General features: G+C 51.1%; 1 protein-coding gene across 24 annotated transcripts in view; it reads right to left on the minus strand.

The window, feature by feature from the left end:
* Nucleotides 1-17444, minus strand: part of ryr1b (ryanodine receptor 1b (skeletal)) — a 113817-nt gene that overhangs the window by 72852 nt on the left and 23521 nt on the right. For all 24 annotated transcript variants that reach the window (XM_069186441.1, XM_069186440.1, XM_069186443.1 and 21 more), the window contains 25 exons: nucleotides 17027-17148; nucleotides 15728-15914; nucleotides 15232-15367; nucleotides 14931-15026; nucleotides 14589-14707; nucleotides 14108-14241; nucleotides 13395-13636; nucleotides 12829-13021; nucleotides 12075-12291; nucleotides 11797-11901; nucleotides 11576-11679; nucleotides 11073-11156; nucleotides 10575-10734; nucleotides 10275-10422; nucleotides 9508-9713; nucleotides 8902-9076; nucleotides 7031-7236; nucleotides 5704-6083; nucleotides 5013-5142; nucleotides 4597-4757; nucleotides 4046-4211; nucleotides 3796-3882; nucleotides 2879-3105; nucleotides 2090-2534; nucleotides 770-1333 (listed from right to left, as the gene is read on the minus strand). In XM_069186441.1, coding sequence (XP_069042542.1) covers nucleotides 770-1333; nucleotides 2090-2534; nucleotides 2879-3105; nucleotides 3796-3882; nucleotides 4046-4211; nucleotides 4597-4757; nucleotides 5013-5142; nucleotides 5704-6083; nucleotides 7031-7236; nucleotides 8902-9076; nucleotides 9508-9713; nucleotides 10275-10422; nucleotides 10575-10734; nucleotides 11073-11156; nucleotides 11576-11679; nucleotides 11797-11901; nucleotides 12075-12291; nucleotides 12829-13021; nucleotides 13395-13636; nucleotides 14108-14241; nucleotides 14589-14707; nucleotides 14931-15026; nucleotides 15232-15367; nucleotides 15728-15914; nucleotides 17027-17148 — 4794 coding nt within the window. The remainder of the gene's footprint in view (nucleotides 1-769; nucleotides 1334-2089; nucleotides 2535-2878; nucleotides 3106-3795; nucleotides 3883-4045; nucleotides 4212-4596; nucleotides 4758-5012; nucleotides 5143-5703; nucleotides 6084-7030; nucleotides 7237-8901; nucleotides 9077-9507; nucleotides 9714-10274; nucleotides 10423-10574; nucleotides 10735-11072; nucleotides 11157-11575; nucleotides 11680-11796; nucleotides 11902-12074; nucleotides 12292-12828; nucleotides 13022-13394; nucleotides 13637-14107; nucleotides 14242-14588; nucleotides 14708-14930; nucleotides 15027-15231; nucleotides 15368-15727; nucleotides 15915-17026; nucleotides 17149-17444) is intronic.

Raw genomic sequence — 17444 nt, forward strand, 5'->3', positions numbered from 1 at the left:
CAAGTTCAATATTTGAAATTTCGCCTGTTCACGCATAATATTTAGTGACCACCTTTTCCATATTCAGAGACCAAACTCCCCTATCTGGGGGCTGCTGCAGAGTAAATGTAGACTCCCATTACCGCCTCATTTTTATCTTGCGCATCTACTTCACCCAACCTGCGGCAGTGTCTGTAGTAAAGGCACAGCTTGGTTAACATTTCTGTACTACTGCATCCTGGGTTATGCTTTAGTTATTCAGTTTCTTTCAGGAAATTCAGTATATGTGAGTTGTATGTAGGATTTCTACCAGAGTAGTGCTTGTATGTGACTCAGCATTGTGCAACGTAACAAAAGAAAGGCTAAATAACAAAAAAAAACTGTGGTCCCTAAGTTATTACAGTCTCAGCTCTCACGTGTCTCAATGAAAATGATAAGAAAAGTAATTATAAGAAAGAGAATTAGACAAATCTCAAAAGCAGGAGTGAGCTAGTTGAGTGGGAAGGGAGTGAGTACACTTAACTGACAAGCAAGTCAATTATTACTATGCTGCAATAAACCCCATTACAATACAGTAGCACTGAGTTTATAAAAGTGATCTAAACAAGATGTAAAAAGTAAGAAAATGTGCAAAATGCATAAAAAGTTAAGAAAACACAAACACCACATAGAATAAAAAACTGTCATACGGGCTAAGCTACACATAACATCATGACAGTGATCTAACTTGTCTGCACATGCAATAACATCAGGGCGGTATTACAGTTACTGCTGAGGATCTCATCACTACCTGAAGCTTGACAGACTCTGGCAGCTTCATCTGCAGCAGCCCCTTCTCCAGCCCATCCTCTTCTTCCTTGGGCTCGTATTCGCTGGCCTCCAGTTCCTTCTCCTCCATATCCTCCTCCTTCTCTTCATCCGCCTTCTCCCCTTTGCCCTCCTCTTCTTCCACCTCTCCCTCCTCCTCTTCCCCCTCCGCCCCCATCCCTTCATCCTCCAGCTCTTCTTCCTCCAGCTCCTCCTCTTCCTCAGGGGTGCCTCCCTCTGCTTTCTCCTTCATTTCCTCTCCCTCTTCCTTGGTGGTGGGCTGCTCGCCCTCTCCCTCTCCTCCTTCCCCCTCTCCTTCTCCCTCCACCTCTCCACTGGCTCCCCCAGCAAAGACATTGGGCTCGATCATCTTGAGGATGTGCCGGACATCGTCATCCTCAAAGACGCCCATGATCAGCAATGTGCTGATGAGCTTGAGCACAGGTACGAACTGGAACTCCACGCTGCCCCCTACTGGGTCTCGCGTGTGCTGCCCACCATCTTGCACTGCTTCAGTCAACATGTTGATTGCCTTGGTCTTCAGCACCTGACAGGGACAACAACAAAGTCACATGTTCAATATCTATCTCTCTTTCATGGTCTGTGCCTGGTCTCTCTACAGGCCTGGGTCTGTGCCCTCTGTCTCTCTCCCTCTCTCTCTCTCTGTGTGTCTTCAGTGTGTACAGGTCTGGGTCTGTGCCCTCTGTCTCTCCCTCTCTCTCTCTGTGTGTCTGCAGTGTGTACAGGTCTGGGTCTGTGCCCTCTGTCTCTCCCTCTCTCTGTATCTGCAGTGTGTACAGGCCTGGGTCTGTGCCCTCTGTCTCTCCCTCTCTCTCTCTGTGTGTCTGCAGTGTGTACAGGCCTGGGTCTGTGCCCTCTGTCTCTCTCTCTCTCTGTATCTGCAGTGTGTACAGGCCTGGGTCTGTGCCCTCTGTCTCTCCCTCTCTCTCTCTGTGTGTCTGCAGTGTGTACAGGCCTGGGTCTGTGCCCTCTGTCTCTCCCTCTCTCTCTCTGTGTGTCTGCAGTGTGTACAGGCCTGGGTCTGTGCCCTCTGTCTCTCCATCTCTCTCTGTATCTGCAGTGTGTACAGGCCTGGGTCTGTGCCCTCTGTCTTTCCCTCTCTCTCTCTGTGTGTCTGCAGTGTGTACAGGCCTGGGTCTGTGCCCTCTGTCTTTCCCTCTCTCTCTCTGTGTGTCTACAGTGTGTACAGGCCTGGGTCTGTGCCCTCTGTCTCTCCCTCTCTCTGTGTCTGCAGTGTATACAGGTCTGGGTCTGTGCCCTCTGTCTCTCCATCTCTCTGTACCTGAAGGGGAATGACCGGGCTCAGTGTGTACAGGTCCGGGTCAGTGCCCACGAAATTAGTGGGGGAGAAGTGCAGCTTGGGGCGCAGGCAGGTGGACAGCCCCACGCCAGGGAGACCGTGCTTCTTCTCCACGTCAGGGTAGAGCTTGATGCTGCGTGTCTCCTCTGTCATGGGCACGATGAACTCGTTGTTCATCATCAGGCGCGAGCGCTTGGCAGACTCCAGGTGCATGCTGATCAGGAGGTCGTAGTAGCCGCTGCGCAGGGGGCCGGGCAGGTAGGTGTTCTCGATGGTGTAGAGCAGCTGCGACTCGTCCACGTGGCTGCAGAGGGCGTGCGCCACGCGGTTGTTGCCCAGCGCACAGACGGCGCAGTACAGCTTAAGGGTGTGGTGATGGAACTTCAGCAGGTCCAGCCGCTCTGAAAGCTCCAGGATATCAATACACCTGGATTGTAAGGTGGGGGGGGAGGCAATAGACAGAAGTGGAGACTTTGACCTTTAACAAACTTCATCTTAACAAAATATCAAAAAGCACAAAGAAGAAAAAACTCAACTTGTGTGGCTTGTGTAATGTGAACTCACAGTAACAATGTATCACCACCCATCCCTCATCTGCTCCCCAACCTTAATCTCTAAACACTCCTCAAAGCACGTCAATCCATCAAACCACCATTCTCTAAGGCACCATCCCTGCACCCCACTTTCCACTATCCACTAACCCACCATGTCTCCAGCCCCACCATCCAGCGAGCCAGCCCCTCTTTTCCTCTTCCACTCCTCTGTCTGTACCTGTTCTCCTCCGGGATGTGCAGTGCCATCATAATGAGGGGCTCAGTGCACTCCACCATCCACCCGTGCCTCTCGCTGACCCGGGCGGACTCCGGTTCCAGGAACTGGTTGGGCATGCGGCTCCACACCACTGGCGTCAGCATCTGGATATCCAGCCGGGGTGGGCACTGCGGCACCGGGTTCTTCCGCTCACTACGGAACATCGCTGCCGAGATGGGCATGATGTTCTGGAGTGGGAAAGAGACAGAAGGGCATCAATGAATACTGAGAGACAGACAGCCCTACAACATACAGACACGGAAACACAGACAGGCCCACGTAGTTTTTCACACACTCCCGCACACTTACAGCACAAGAAGAGACACACATGCACAAAGACAGATGGCCACGCGCACACACACAGTCTGACGCACATGCATACCGAACCACCACACACAGACACGCCAACCGACACTCCAAAATAAAAGTAATAAGCCCTTGTACTTTCATAGGAAGGGATCCACATCACCCGCCACTGGGGGGGCAGCACCATCTGGGTGACACAGGGCAGCTCTGCTGCACCTGCAGCCCTGCAGCCCAGCAAATGAGGGGAGGAGGGAGGAATCACCTCACCAGCAGGATTAAGAGGAACTTTAAGAAGGCCATACTCTCTAAACCCAGGTTAAAATATACTGTAGCTAGGGCACCAGGGTTAACCCCCATTGAAGATCATACCGATCATATCGATCATGCTCTGGTTTGGAAATTCTACTCTAGAGGGAAGAGCTAGTTTTCCTTAGATATCTCCCTTCCTGGTCCTTATCAGACTCAGCCTTGCTTAGATTCTGAGACCTTACAAGATCAGGCTAGAAGGAGGTCACACTGCTGACACAGCACAGTCAGACCAGTTACACAGCCCGCCAGCCCCTATGACCGACCTTTAGCTTCCCCAGCTCAAACTGTAACATGTTCTGACTGGAGGGCAGGGAGAAGACAGCTGGGAACAGCTTGGTGTTGGGCTCCACCTGAAACACAGCAATGTAACAGCAATTGTAACTGAAACAACACAACTGCACAACACTACATGGGCTTTATTGTAGAGAGTATGTTTATATTACAGGGGTGTTGGTAAAAGTGTTGGGAGTTTGTAACCCCTAGAGTGGCTCTACTAAAAGAAAGACAGATTACCTGGTAGAAGGTATTTATCTCCTTCCCATTGGCTGTGAAGGTCATGAGTCCTGTTGCCAGGTCAACTAGGCAGCCAATCACAAGGTCCTCTTGGGTGATGCGGGTCTGCTGGGAGCTGTTACTGAACTCGCCCGCCCATACCATGTAGCAGTTACTGCGCTTCATACTGGCGCGAGAAACAGAGAGAGGGAAGAGACGAGTCAGGGAGAGGGAGAGGAGAGTGGTCAGGGAGAAGAGGAGATGACGGGTTAGGAAGACAGAGGGAAAACAGAAAAAGAGGAAAAGACATTCCTCTACCATTACTACCATCCTCATACATCACATTGTACAGGAAGCTGCTTCATGAGTAGATCAGCAGGGACAGATCAGGTGCTCACATATATACTTCAGGATCAAAAGCATCCCGTCTTTACTAAAGAATCAAATTCCTCCACACTGACTCCCCCTTAAGGTCCGAGCCTGAACTGGACCTGTGTTTAGTTTTGATGTGGGATCAATTCCAGCTCCTGCCCAGGAGGGTTTTGGAATTCTGGCCTCTCTCCAGCCCTCACCTGTCGTGGATGTTGCCCTTGTCGTCGCCCAAAGTGACGGTGACCGTGCGGACCTTGCTGAGGTCGAAGTTGAGGTCGAACTGGTGGTAATCTGGAGTGACCCAGCCCACCCACACCCCGCTGGGCTCCTGACCCGCGAAAATACGCACAGAGTAATAATACTGCAGAGAGAGAGAGAGAGAGAAGATGGGATGGAGAAAGATGGACAGAGGGAGAGGAGGATGGAGGGAAGGAGAGAAAAAAGGGGGAAAGACAGTTCAGACAAAAGCAAACAGGTATTTTAATTTTATCTCTGGGGCTCAGTTTTATTTTAGTATAGTTGGTTTCTTAAAAACATTGTTTCCTGAATTTAAAAAGAATTGTGTGTGTCTGGGGAACAGCGCGGTACTGGGGTCCAGTGTTATTTCGTGGCACACCGTGGTGGTATTGAGGATCATTTCCGGGTCATCTCTATCGTCAGGGACAACGTCCTCCATCAGCCTGGGTACAGTGGGAATGACCGGGGGCGGAGCGATGAAGGCAGCCTTCTTGGCCTTGAAGAGAAACCTGGGGCGAGAGAGCGAGGACGAGACAGCTTAGGCAGAGAGTGAGATAGAGTGAGAGGCTTAGAGAAGGGTTAGAGTAAGACACAGGGAGAGAGTGAGAGGCTGAGGGTGAGAGTGAGAGAGTGAGACAGGGAGAGAGGCTTAGGGAAAGTTAGAGAGTGAGACAGAGAGAGAGGCTGAGGGTGAGGAAATGATGAGAAAGTGGCTTAGGGAGATAGCGAGAGAGTCTCCAGAGGGAGAGAGTGATAGTGGGAGAGAAGAAGGGATGAAAGAGGGTGAAAGAGTGATCACCAGTCTCTAATAACAGCACTCAACCTGCACTTTGCAGTTCACCAGGGATTAAAATACAGACACTGTTGAACATTCTTGACTGCCAATATAAAAGGGAAGTGATAGGAGAGAGAGACTAAAAGAGAACGAGAATGGTGAAGATGTGCTGAAGAAAAAAGGAGAATAGGATGGAAATCCGTTCTCTCAGCTCGGGAAAATGCCCTCTTCAGTAATCGCATAGCCAACGTAGCAGCACAAAGCAGGACCAGCGGAAAACACAAACAGCCCTCACCCTCTCTTCTTGCCCTTCTCTGAGGCTGCGTCCTTCTCGTTCTCCCCTCCCCCCTTCCCCGCGCTCTCCTTCTCCTTCCCTGGAATCTCCCGCGGCTGGGAGGGCTCCTTCTCCGTCCCCTCGGCCTCCTTCCGGCTGGCGGACTTCTTGAGCTGCTCGAACTCGGAGTCGGGGTCCACCTCCTGCACCTCCTCCTCGGGATTGGTGAGGGGGTGGGTCAGCGGGGTCGTCCCCGCGGGCACCCTGAAGGTCTCGTGGAACTCCACGGGCATGCTGAGCCGCATGAAGAACATGTCGGTGTTGGCGTTCTGGGAGCCGAACGTTCGGTGGGTGACCTTCAGGCAGGGAGGGCTCTCCACTGTGCCGTCCACTCGGGACACCTGTCAGGAAAGAGGAGGAGGCAGCAGGAACAGGGGGAGGAAGAGGAGGTAGGAGGTCAGGAGCAAAGGTGGAGAGAAGAGAAGGGCAAAGGGAAGCAAGGCAAAAGGAGAAAAAGTCAGAGGGAGAACAGAGGAAAGCAGAAAGGCAAGTATTAAAAATGAAACTCCTTCTACAGTATATACAGCTGTATGCCTCCATCCCTTTGTTATTTGATGGCTGTCAGCAGCCATATCACTCTGCAACTCACAACTGGCAGCCCACTGGAGCTCAGCAGGTGTGAGCCTGATCAGTACCTGGAGGGGAGACTCCTGGGAAAGCTAAGGTTGCTGCTGGAAAAGGTGTTAGTGGGGCCAGCAGGGGGCGCTCACCCTGCGGTCCATGTGGGTCCTAATGCCCCAGTATAGTGAAAGGGACACTATACTGTGAACAGGCGCCATCCTTTGGATGAGACGCTAAAACCGAGTTCCTGACTCTCTGTGGTCATTAAAAATCACAGGGTGTTTCTCGAAAAGAGTAGGGGCGTAACCCTGCCATTCTGGCCAAATTTCCCCCTGGACCTTACCAATCATGGCCTCCTAATAATCCCCATCTCTGAACTGGCTTCATCACTCTGCTCTCCTCCCACAGAGAGCTGGTGTGTGGGGAGAGTACTGGTGCACTATGGCTGCTGTCGCATCATCTACAGTAGGTGGATGCTGCACATTGGTGGTGGTGGAGGGGATCCCCATTACCTGTGAAGTGCTTTGAGTGGAGTGTCCAGAAAAGCGCTATATACGTGTAAGCAATTATTAATTATAATTATTATTTTCTTTCCTCCTCATTCCCTCTTTCCTTTCACATGTACAGTGCAGCTCCTGCTTTCCACCCCTCAATCTTTTGCTCCCTCTTTCCTTTCCTGCTAGTTTAGTCTGCCTCTTCCCCCAGTGTGTGTGTGTGTGTAGAGCACCTCCACGTGGTGATCGGTGGGCACAGGGTTGAACTGCGGCAGGCTCTTGCTGAACCACATGGTGATGTCTCTCTTCATGTTGATGGCGAAGGGCTCAAAGCCTTCCTGCAGGCCACAGATGGTGAAGTAGCGCAGGCTGCTGACATCCTGGCCCAGATTGATCCGGCCCACCTGGGAGAGGCCCAGGCTGCACACCGGGATGAACCCTGGAGTGAGAGAGAGAAGGAAGAAAGGAAAGTCTAGTCGTTTGACCCACTTTATTGAAATAGAAAATCAAAAGGGGAAATAAATCAGATCTATATGTCCTTGAAGCATCCTACTCATCTCCTACTCTCCCTCCCACTGTCCTCACCCTCTCCCATCTCGATGTCCTTGAACGCCTGCTCCCAGACGAGTACCCTACTCCTGCCCTACTCTCTCCCTCCCCCTCTCCTCACCCTCTCCCATCTCGATGTCCTTGAACGCCTGCTCCCAGACGAGTACCCTACTCCTGCCCTACTCTCACCCTCCCCCTCTCCTCACCCTCTCCGATCTCGATGTCCTTGAACGCCTGCTCCCAGACGAGTACCCTACTCCTGCCCTACTCTCTCCCTCCCCCTCTCCTCACTCTCTCCGATCTCGATGTCCCTGAAGGCCTGCTCCCAGACGAATACCCTACTCCTGCCCTACTCTCTCCCTCCCCCTCTCCTCACCCTCTCCGATCTCGATGTCCTTGATGGTCTGCTCCTAGACGAGTACCCTACTCCTGCCCTACTCTCTCCCTCCCCCTCTCCTCACCCTCTCCGATCTCGATGTCCTTGAAGGCCTGCTCCCACATGAGTATCCTACTCCTGCCCTACTCTCCCCCTCCCCCTCTCCGATCTCGATGTCCTTGAAGGCCTGCACCCACATGAGTATCCTACTCCTGCCCTACTCTCTCCCTCCCCCTCTCCTCACCCTCTCCGATCTCGATGTCCCTGAAGGCCTGCTCCCACATGAGTATCCTACTCCTGCCCTACTCTCTCCCTCCCCCTCTCCTCACCCTCTCCGATCTCGATGTCCTTGAAGGCCTGCTCCCACATGAGTATCCTACTCCTGCCCTACTCTCTCCCTCCCCCTCTCCTCACCCTCTCCGATCTCGATGTCCCTGAAGGCCTGCTCCCACATGAGTATCCTACTCCTGTCCTACTCTCTCCCTCCCCCTCTCCTCACCCTCTCCGATCTCGATGTCCTTGAACGCCTGCTCCCAGACGAGTACCCTACTCCTGCCCTACTCTCACCCTCCCCCTCTCCTCACCCTCTCCGATCTCGATGTCCCTGAAGGCCTGCTCCCACATGAGTATCCTACTCCTGCCCTACTCTCTCCCTCCCCCTCTCCTCACCCTCTCCGATCTCGATGTCCTTGAAGGCCTGCTCCCACATGAGTATCCTACTCCTGCCCTACTCTCCCCCTCCCCCTCTCCTCCCCCCCTCCGATCTCGATGTCCCTGAACGCCTGCTCCCAGACGAGTACCCTACTCCTGCCCTACTCTCTCCCTCCCCCTCTCCTCACCCTCTCCGATCTCGATGTCCTTGAAGGCCTGCTCCCACACGAGTATCCTACTCCTGTCCTACTCTCTCCCTCCCCCTCTCCTCACCCTCTCCGATCTCGATGTACCTGAAGGCCTGCTCCCAGACGAGTACCCTACTCCTGCCCTACTCTCTCCCTCCCCCTCTCCTCACCCTCTCCGATCTCGATGTCCTTGAAGGCCTGCTCCCAGACGAGTACCCTACTCCTGCCCTACTCTCCCCCTCCCCCTCTCCTCACCCTCTCCGATCTCGATGTCCCTGAAGGCCTGCTCCCAGACGAGTACCCTACTCCTGCCCTACTCTCACCCTCCCCCTCTCCTCACCCTCTCCGATCTCGATGTCCCTGAAGGCCTGCTCGGAGCCGGAGTCGCTGATCAGCAACTCTCCGTTGAGGGTGAACATGATGTTCATGTCCACCAGGTCGATCATGCAGCCCACGACATCGCCCGGCTGCCAGTTGCGTCCGAATGGCTCACTGCCCACATGCCAGCGCTGGGCCTGGGCACAGAGAGAGAAGGACAGGCAGGGAAAGACAGCGAGAGAGAGGAAGTGAGAGAGGCTGGGAAGAGGTGTGGTATGGCAATCTGTCACAGGCAAAGATATCTACAGTGAACACTCTGCACTGGAGCCCTACTTGAAGTGACTGGGAATTATTTACTGAGGTTTCCTGCTATGGTTCACACTTTAATACCTTCCATTCATTACTATTTATTTTAATTATAAACATAGCAGCATGAATAACACATGCCTTATGCATGGCACGAAGTGCTTTGGATCCAGTATTCATTTGTTACATTTCTGATGCGTCTCACGATCTTATCTAGCTTGCTTTTTGCTACTGTAATTTTAAAATAATCAAATGTATAATTACCCTTTCTCTAATAAAGTTTTTTCAACTGGACTGAACTGAAAGGTGGAGAGAGTCTCACCTTGTTCCCGTTGAATACGTAGGAGAGATCGTCAGCACCAAGTTCAGTGTCTGCTCGTACGTTGGGGCGCGCCCAGCCCACCCTCATCTCACCCACTGTCACCGCCTCAAACTCGAAATACCACTTCCCACTATTCACCGCGTACGACTTCTCCGCACGGAACACGCGCACCTTGCACGAACGCCCATGGCCAGGTCCATGGCCACCTGGGAGAGGGGCAGGGTGAAAGGAAGGTGAGGAGGAAAAGTGAGAAAGAGACACAGGCCCAGACTGCAGCAGAGAGAGATACAGAGGTAAACACAGAGAGAGAAAGAGAAACACAGTTTGCCACACAGACACAACATTACAGAGACAAATGTCTAGAGAGAGACAGACAGAACTACAAACAGACCACTGATATGAAAGACAGACAGATGAGTATAGATTTACAGAACTACACACACAGAGCAATGAACTGAAAGACAGACAGATGAAAAGACTAAACTACATAAAGACCACTGAACTAAAAGACAGATGAGCAAGTAGACCGGATTACAGAAGTACACACAGAGCATTGAACTGAATGACATACAGATGAGAAGACAAAACTACATATAGACCACTGAACTAAAAGACGGATGAACAAGTAGACCGGTTTACAGAACTACACACAGAGTATTGGACTGAAAGGCAGACAGATGAGTACAAATTTACAGAACCACACACAGAGCACTGGAGTGAGTAGACAATAGATTCAAAGACAGACAGGTAACAGAGAGGACCCTCACTGGACTCCTGGTCGGGTGGCTCGATGTTGTAGCCGTAGCCGATGAGAGTGCGGACAGCCTCGCACACACTGTCACGATTGGTCTTCTTGGTGCGCTCATCCAGAAGGTTATAGGGCACCAGCCGTGGGTTCCTCTTGTTCATGATGTCCTGGAGGGAGAGGACATGCGTCACAGGGACGGGCAGGGAGGTGGAAGGAGAGGGGAAGTACAGAAGTAAAGAGCTAGGAGGAGTACAGGAGAGGAGGAGTGGGAGAAGGAGGCTAAGTGTGTGGCTAAGGAAGCTCTCTCTCCTGTTCTCACCTGGACTATGCTGTAGGTCCAGCCCTGCCTGACACGGTCCCTGGCCCACACGTTGTGTCCATTTTCTGCCAATCGGTCCACCAGCGTGTTCTGGGCAGGGGTCAGCTTCACATGGGACAGGTCCAGAGGGGCTGGCTTGTACCCACTGCTCATCATATACCTGCACACGGAGGGACTGATGCATTAGTCTGGCGTGGAATTTACAGTGCCTTGTAACATGTCTTGGGCTGTAGTAGTCCAGACAGCCCTAATAACTGTGTTAGTATCAGCAATACTTTAACTACAGCAATAAGAGCAGCAGTATGAACAATGGTAACAGTATTACTTTGAACAGTGGTAACAGTGACAGTAGCAACAGTAATCATAGTCACTGTATTTATATCAGCTGTACTATGAGCAATAACAGTTAAACTGTGGCTGCGACTCCAAAAGATATGTGTCTTGTATCTATGTTAAGCATCTGTATAGTTCAATCATTCAAGCTTTCACTTCACTTACGTCTTTGGAAGCTTGATCTTCTTCAGGTTCTCCTCTGCCTTCTCATCTGCCATGCCAACGTGGCAGCCGAGAGCCAGCAGGGTCCTGCACGGGGATAGGGAGCGAGAGGGAAGGGCAGAGAGAGCAGAGCGTTCTTTACTGTACAAAATCACCGCTGTCATTTCACTCATCCAGTAACTCGAGAACAGAACACCAAAGAGCAGAATGGCACGCTCCTCAGGAAATCCATGTGTTATTGTTATTGTATTTAATCATACAGATGGACATACACACACAAAATCCTGATCCAGCCCGAGAAGCTTATGAATGTATTTTTAAAAGGGGAAAGGGACAAAGCAGCTGGCCAATCCAGGGCAAAGTCAAGGTGAAAGAGGTGTTCATATTATCCTAATTAAGGTATGTTTAAACACATGCCAATGCTTGGCCATCCCATCCCCACGCCCTTGCTAAGCCCCAGTCTCCTCATGCCAGGAGAGCTCGCTGGAGCTGAGCCTCAGACTCACTTCAGGGTCTCTCCAGACATCTGGAGGTTGTAGTTCCTCTCTGGCTCCGGCAGTCGCTGGAACTCCACGAGACAGGGGTGCAGCTTCTTGTTGTCATCTCGGAACTGAGGGAGAGAGAAGGTAAGAAGTGGGAGGGGTAAGGGAAGAAGGGAGGGGAGTGGGAGGGACAGGGGGTGAAGGAAGAGCACAAACTGCAGTAGCGATCAAGGTAGTTGCAGTACCATGCCGTAGGTCCAGCCCTGCTCGATGCGTGTCACGGCCCACAGCTCGTGGATGTTCTCTGCCAGCTTCTCCCGGATGCGCTCCAGATGGGGGGGGAGCACAATCTGCATGTGATACATTACACAGTACGTACAGTAAACAGCACCTTCACAAAAGTATGCAGACACTTGCACAGGTTTCACATGTGAGCTCCGTAGAGTGTATTCTACAGTGTGTAGCACTGCGCCTGTCCCGTGCGCTCGGTAGTGTACAATTTACAGACGGTGTTATACATTACCTGCACAGTGTCCACGGGGCAGGGCGTGAAAGCGGTGTGTGTGAGTGACTGCGTGGGCCCCAACAGATTGCGGATGCCATCAAAGTCATGCTTGTACTCCTTGATGGGCTCAATACGCATCCTTTCCTTGGGCAGCAGGGCCTCATAGCATGGGGCATACCCTGGAGGGGGCAGGAACTTGAAATCGCCGTGACGGCCGCCCAGGAGGAATCGCACTCTGAGAAAGACAGACAGCCATAAGATTCCCTCATCTTCTTTTTTCACACACCCACGGTGCTACACAGATCACCTTCCTGGTAAATCTACCTATACATCTACCTGAGAGCCTTCCCAGTCTGTCTCTGCCAGACATGGTCTCTATGTCTCTCTCCCTCGGTTTGCCTGTCTTCCTCTGTCTCTCTCGATTTTCCCTGGTCTTCCCTGATCTCTCTCTCAGTCTTCCTTGATTACTCTCTGTTTTGCTCGATCTCTCTCAGTCTCTTACAGTTGTCCTCGGTCTCCTTCAGTCTATTTACCCCTCCCAGTAATCCTGTCTGGGTCAATTTCTATCTCTTCCTTTCTCCCACTGCTTTCCAGTCTACGACCAGACCTTCTGACTCCCTTCTCTCTTTCAGTCTTCACTTGTGCCTCAAGACCCCCAGGCATTCCCAATCTGCCCAGCCCTCTCTAAGGGGGGGGTAGGCCCGTGTTCCCCCAGAATCTTCCAGTCCAGCCCCCCTTCTCTCCCTGTGTGGCCAGTGGCTCAGATACTCACTTGACTCCAGCCGAGAAGCTGACGACAGGGAAGAAGAGTCCGTCCAGGTTGAAGTTCTCAAACATGCCTTGCACCGGGTGCCCATTGATGCGGAAGGAGATGCTGGGCACGCTCAGATCCAGGCAGCAGCTGACAACATCATCTGCTGCCAGGAGGTGCTGATTGGGTGAGGCCACCACGCGAGGAACACGCCCTGCAGGGGGGCAGGGGGGCAGGGAGAGAAGGGTGGAGAAGGGCAGACAGGAGAGAGAGACAGGGGGCAGGCCAACAGAACGAGAAAGATAGGAAACAGGGATAAACAGAGACAGAGACAGGAGACAGACACACAGAGGAAGAGAGAAGAACACAAAATAAGGAACAGTAGAAAAGGGAGAGACAGAGAATAGGGGAGGTGGTTGGAGACAAAAAATGTTTTAATGTTCAATTTTCTAGCCATATCTACTGTATTTATTTATACAGTATATCCGCATTTGGTTCTGAATCCATGCATATTTGTTCAAACTCATCATGATCATTCGATTCATCATTATCACCCCTCCTCTTAACTCCCTGCCAGCATAGCTCACCTGACCACAAGTGCAGGCCGTCAAACCCGTAGGAGTAGAGGTCGTCCCCGACGCCGTTGCTCCCCCAGCCCTCGCCCCCACCGGGATAGGGGCTGTACCCCTCGGTCAGAGCCCAGCCCACACGCAGGTGCATCGCCTGCGCCGTCACGAAGGGCTCCACGTAGTCCACCATCACCTCGAAATACCACTTCCTGTACTGCGTGGATCCCTCGCACGTGCCCAGGAAGATATTGGGCCTCACACTGCAGAGACAGAGAACAGGGGAGAGGGCTGTGGACGGGGCCTGGCAGAAGTCTGATATATACTCCGGGGTGGAGAAAACAGAAAAGGGGGTGGGAGTCAAGGGCTCAGAGACAGGCTTTTACACACATTCTCCTGAACGTTTAACAGACATGTCTGTCCAGTGTATGCGGCACATAAAAAACACACAGGGGGAGGAATGAGAGTCCAGGCATGAGGGTAATAAGGCCAGAGAAAAAACTGAAGGAGAGAACACACAAAAAAGAGAAACAGGAGGCAGGCAGACAGGCATGCAGTGGACTGGAGGACAGACAGACGGGCAGACAGTTCTCAAAGCTACCGTACTCATGAACAAGCGGCTCCTCTTGTTGCATCCTTCTTTGCTCTCTTTTTCTTCATTAAAATTAAAATCTGACTGTGTTTCTATGTGCATCTCAACAGGAATTCCCCGACAGGAAGTGCCCATCTTTTACCTGGTGACATAGTTGATAATGTTGGTCTGCAGAAGAAGGTCGCGGCCCGGAAGGAGATTCTCCGTGATCAGGTTCTGATTGGATCTCACAGCCACACCATTACATACACAAAGAGAGCACAGCACATCCAGCACCTGCCAGACCGGACAGAGAGAAGCAGAGAGACGGGGAATCATGGGGGGGGAATCATGGATTATACTTGAACAGAGGGTGTGTATTAATTCTTCATCAGTTAAAAGAGGTAGTATGTCCCCTCTATACAGAGCTTGTCCACCATGCGTTAAGTGCTAGCATGTCACTTATAAATACCTAAGACATGTACAGTATAGTACAGTATCAGTGCAAACCAGAGGTCAAGAGTGTGTGTTGTGTGTTAAAGTACACTGTGTGTACTCTATGTATTTTTGTATGTTGTGTCTGTACTCTGTATGAACAACCTGAGTGCACTGTGTATGTAGTGTGTGTACTGTGTGTTCCTTGCCTTGTGGTTGCGGCCATGTTTGTCCAGCAGGGAGATGATGGACTTGATGTGGTTCTCCTGGATGATGTTCAGAACCTCAGGGCTCTCAATCAAAACACAGTACAACACCTCCAGGATACCTACAGACAGAGAGGAAGAAGAAGGAAGCAAAGGGAGATAGGTAATACACTAATATACTTTGTGCAGAGACATACAGGGAGAGACAGACAGGAAAGATTGTTCAATCCACTGGAGACATTCAGACACAAAAACAGACATAGGAGACAAGGAAGGGGAAAGTGAGAGATCAAAGCAGAGAGAGAAAAATCCACAAAGAAACAGAAAAGGGGCCAGTGACAGTACCAGAAGAGGCCTCCAGTCGATCCAGTTTGCTGACCAGCCAGTCCAGGTTGTCAGAGAAGAGTGCGCAGTTGGCCCGGTTTCCCCGGATCAGAGAGGCTGGAGGGTGAGACAGAGACAGTCACTCCACACATTGTGCACGGTGAGGGCAGAGTCAATGTGGAGTGTGTAAAAGCACAAGAACGTATTCTTGTTACTAAGTAAATCTGTCCATCTTACTTAATTCAGAATGCTTTGTTGAGTAGTATCTTATTGATCAGAATAACTAAATCATCTAAGTATAGCTGAAAATGCACTGCAGTACCCAGCAGCTCGTAGAGCAGGTTGACAATCTCCTTCCAGGACTCGGCTGCCTCCTCGCCGGCCATCTCAGAGAAGTGTGCAGCTGTGTTGTAGACATTGAGCCGGTCGATACACTCCAGCACCAGCGCGATCATTCCCTGTACATACAGTGTCACAGAGATGATGAATACACACCAACTGATACACAAAACTGACACACCAAATGTTGCTGGTTCTCACGGTGACAGACACACTGACACTGAATCACACAGTGCCTGACTGATTGACACTGAATCATAATAACTGACACTAAACCAGACAGCGCCTGACAGACTCACACCAAATTACGCAGTGACTATCCGACACTGAATCGCAGTGACTGTGACACACTGACTGACACTGAACCACACAGTGACCAACAGATGCTGAATCACACAGTGCCTGACAGATTGACACTGAATAGCACAGTGACTGGCTGACATGTTGTCTCACACAGATGATGCCTTGTGTGTCCGTACCTCCTCCTGGAAAAGGTTCTGCCTGTTCCTGAGTGACCTTAGCTTGGTCTGTTTCTCCTCGTGCTCCAGCTCCTCCTCCGGTGGGCAGAAATAATTAATGAGATCCTGAAGGCTGAGGACCACGGAGTCCAGTGGCAGAGTGACCGGAGAAGAGGACTTGTTCTTCCCACTCAGAGAGTCTAGACCCCTGGGACACAGAGTAGGGAGAGCAGGATGAGAGGAGAAGAACAGAAGACAGAGATGAACAGACAGAAGTAGAGAGTGCTACGTGCTTTATGCTCATTTGGTATTCGTGACTGTGGAAGGACTCCTTAACCTCTAGCATGGCATCGGAAGACCTACACAGAGTAACCCCCTTACCTTTGGAGAAATAGAGAGCTGGCACTGGTGAAATAACCTTTTAAATCCCCGTATGTCCGTAGCCTGCTGGCTTGCCTGCCTTTCCCTTTAGCCTGAACCTTCACCCTGAACTGTGGGCTCCAGAGGGCTCCCAACGCTTTCCCCAGTGGAGCAATGGCTCCTCGGAGATCAAGCCCGCCAGTGGAACCAAACCTTATTTGAAAACCTAAAACTACTGACGGGCACTGAGCATTATAAGTGACCCACTTTGGAGCCAACTCTAAAACTAACCTTCACCAAGGCTGAACTGGACAAACATTCTCGTTTCATTGTGAGACTTTCATCAGTGTGATCTCACTACAAGACAAGATCACTTCTACTGTGTGCTAAACCTTTCAGAAAGAATCCTGATGAAAAGTAGCTACATTACATTCCCCTCAAAAGTAAATGAATGCATTTCCTAACTGAATGCATACTGTAATTCATGCTTACTTTCTATGTGCAGTGTCCCTACTTCACCCTCTAGTGGCTAAAACTAACATTCCCAAGATCAAGCTGCTCTGTCTAAACACTGGACATAGTAAATAAATCTACGCATAATGATATATGTTCAGCCAGTCCTGTGACACTGCATTTCAAAGTCCCAGATACCGCCCAGTGGTAACTGATATACCACACTGATGTCACTGCCATCAAGATGTCTATCCTGTACATGGAAGTATCCATGTACAGTCCTGGAAGTATCCTGGACTCTCTCGGGCAGCTCAAGTCTCCAGTGGATCTCTAAGGGTTTCACCACACTTATGATCTTAAGTACTGAACTGACTGGATGACATTCAGGTGGTGTTTTTAAGTCTGGTGACAAAGGGTTCCTGAAAAACCTGCAGGACCGGGCCCTGAGTTCTGGAGCTGCCCGCCCCTGGTCTACTGCCTGGGCTGCCTGTGAAACGACTCCCTTACTTGATGAACTGCCTGAAGAGGCCGGTGGTGCTGTAGATCATCCGGGCAGCCTGAGACTCCTCGTGTTGAGAGCGAGACAGAGACAGGGCATCGTCCATGTGGCCCTCTTGGTGCAGGATGGCCTGCAGGGAGGGGCAGGCAGGGAGAGCAGATGTAAGGCAGAGAGAGAGAGAAGGAGGAAGAGTAGGTAAGAGACGGGAGATAATGTGAACTACTTCATGATATGAAATAATGATCAGATTGAGAAATAACAAGAAGAAACAGACCCTGACCATGTACAGGCTCAGTGACCACAACTAGGACAAAGAAACTGGATGACACAGACAGACCTTGCAGCCCCTAAAGGACTGGCACTACTTTCTCCCAGAAATAGGAAATCTAATCCCAAAATTCCCACACTTGTAGAATCAGAACACCT

The sequence above is a fragment of the Lepisosteus oculatus genome, chromosome 3 (genome assembly GCF_040954835.1).
Source record: "Lepisosteus oculatus isolate fLepOcu1 chromosome 3, fLepOcu1.hap2, whole genome shotgun sequence".
Classification (NCBI taxonomy): domain Eukaryota; kingdom Metazoa; phylum Chordata; class Actinopteri; order Semionotiformes; family Lepisosteidae; genus Lepisosteus; species Lepisosteus oculatus.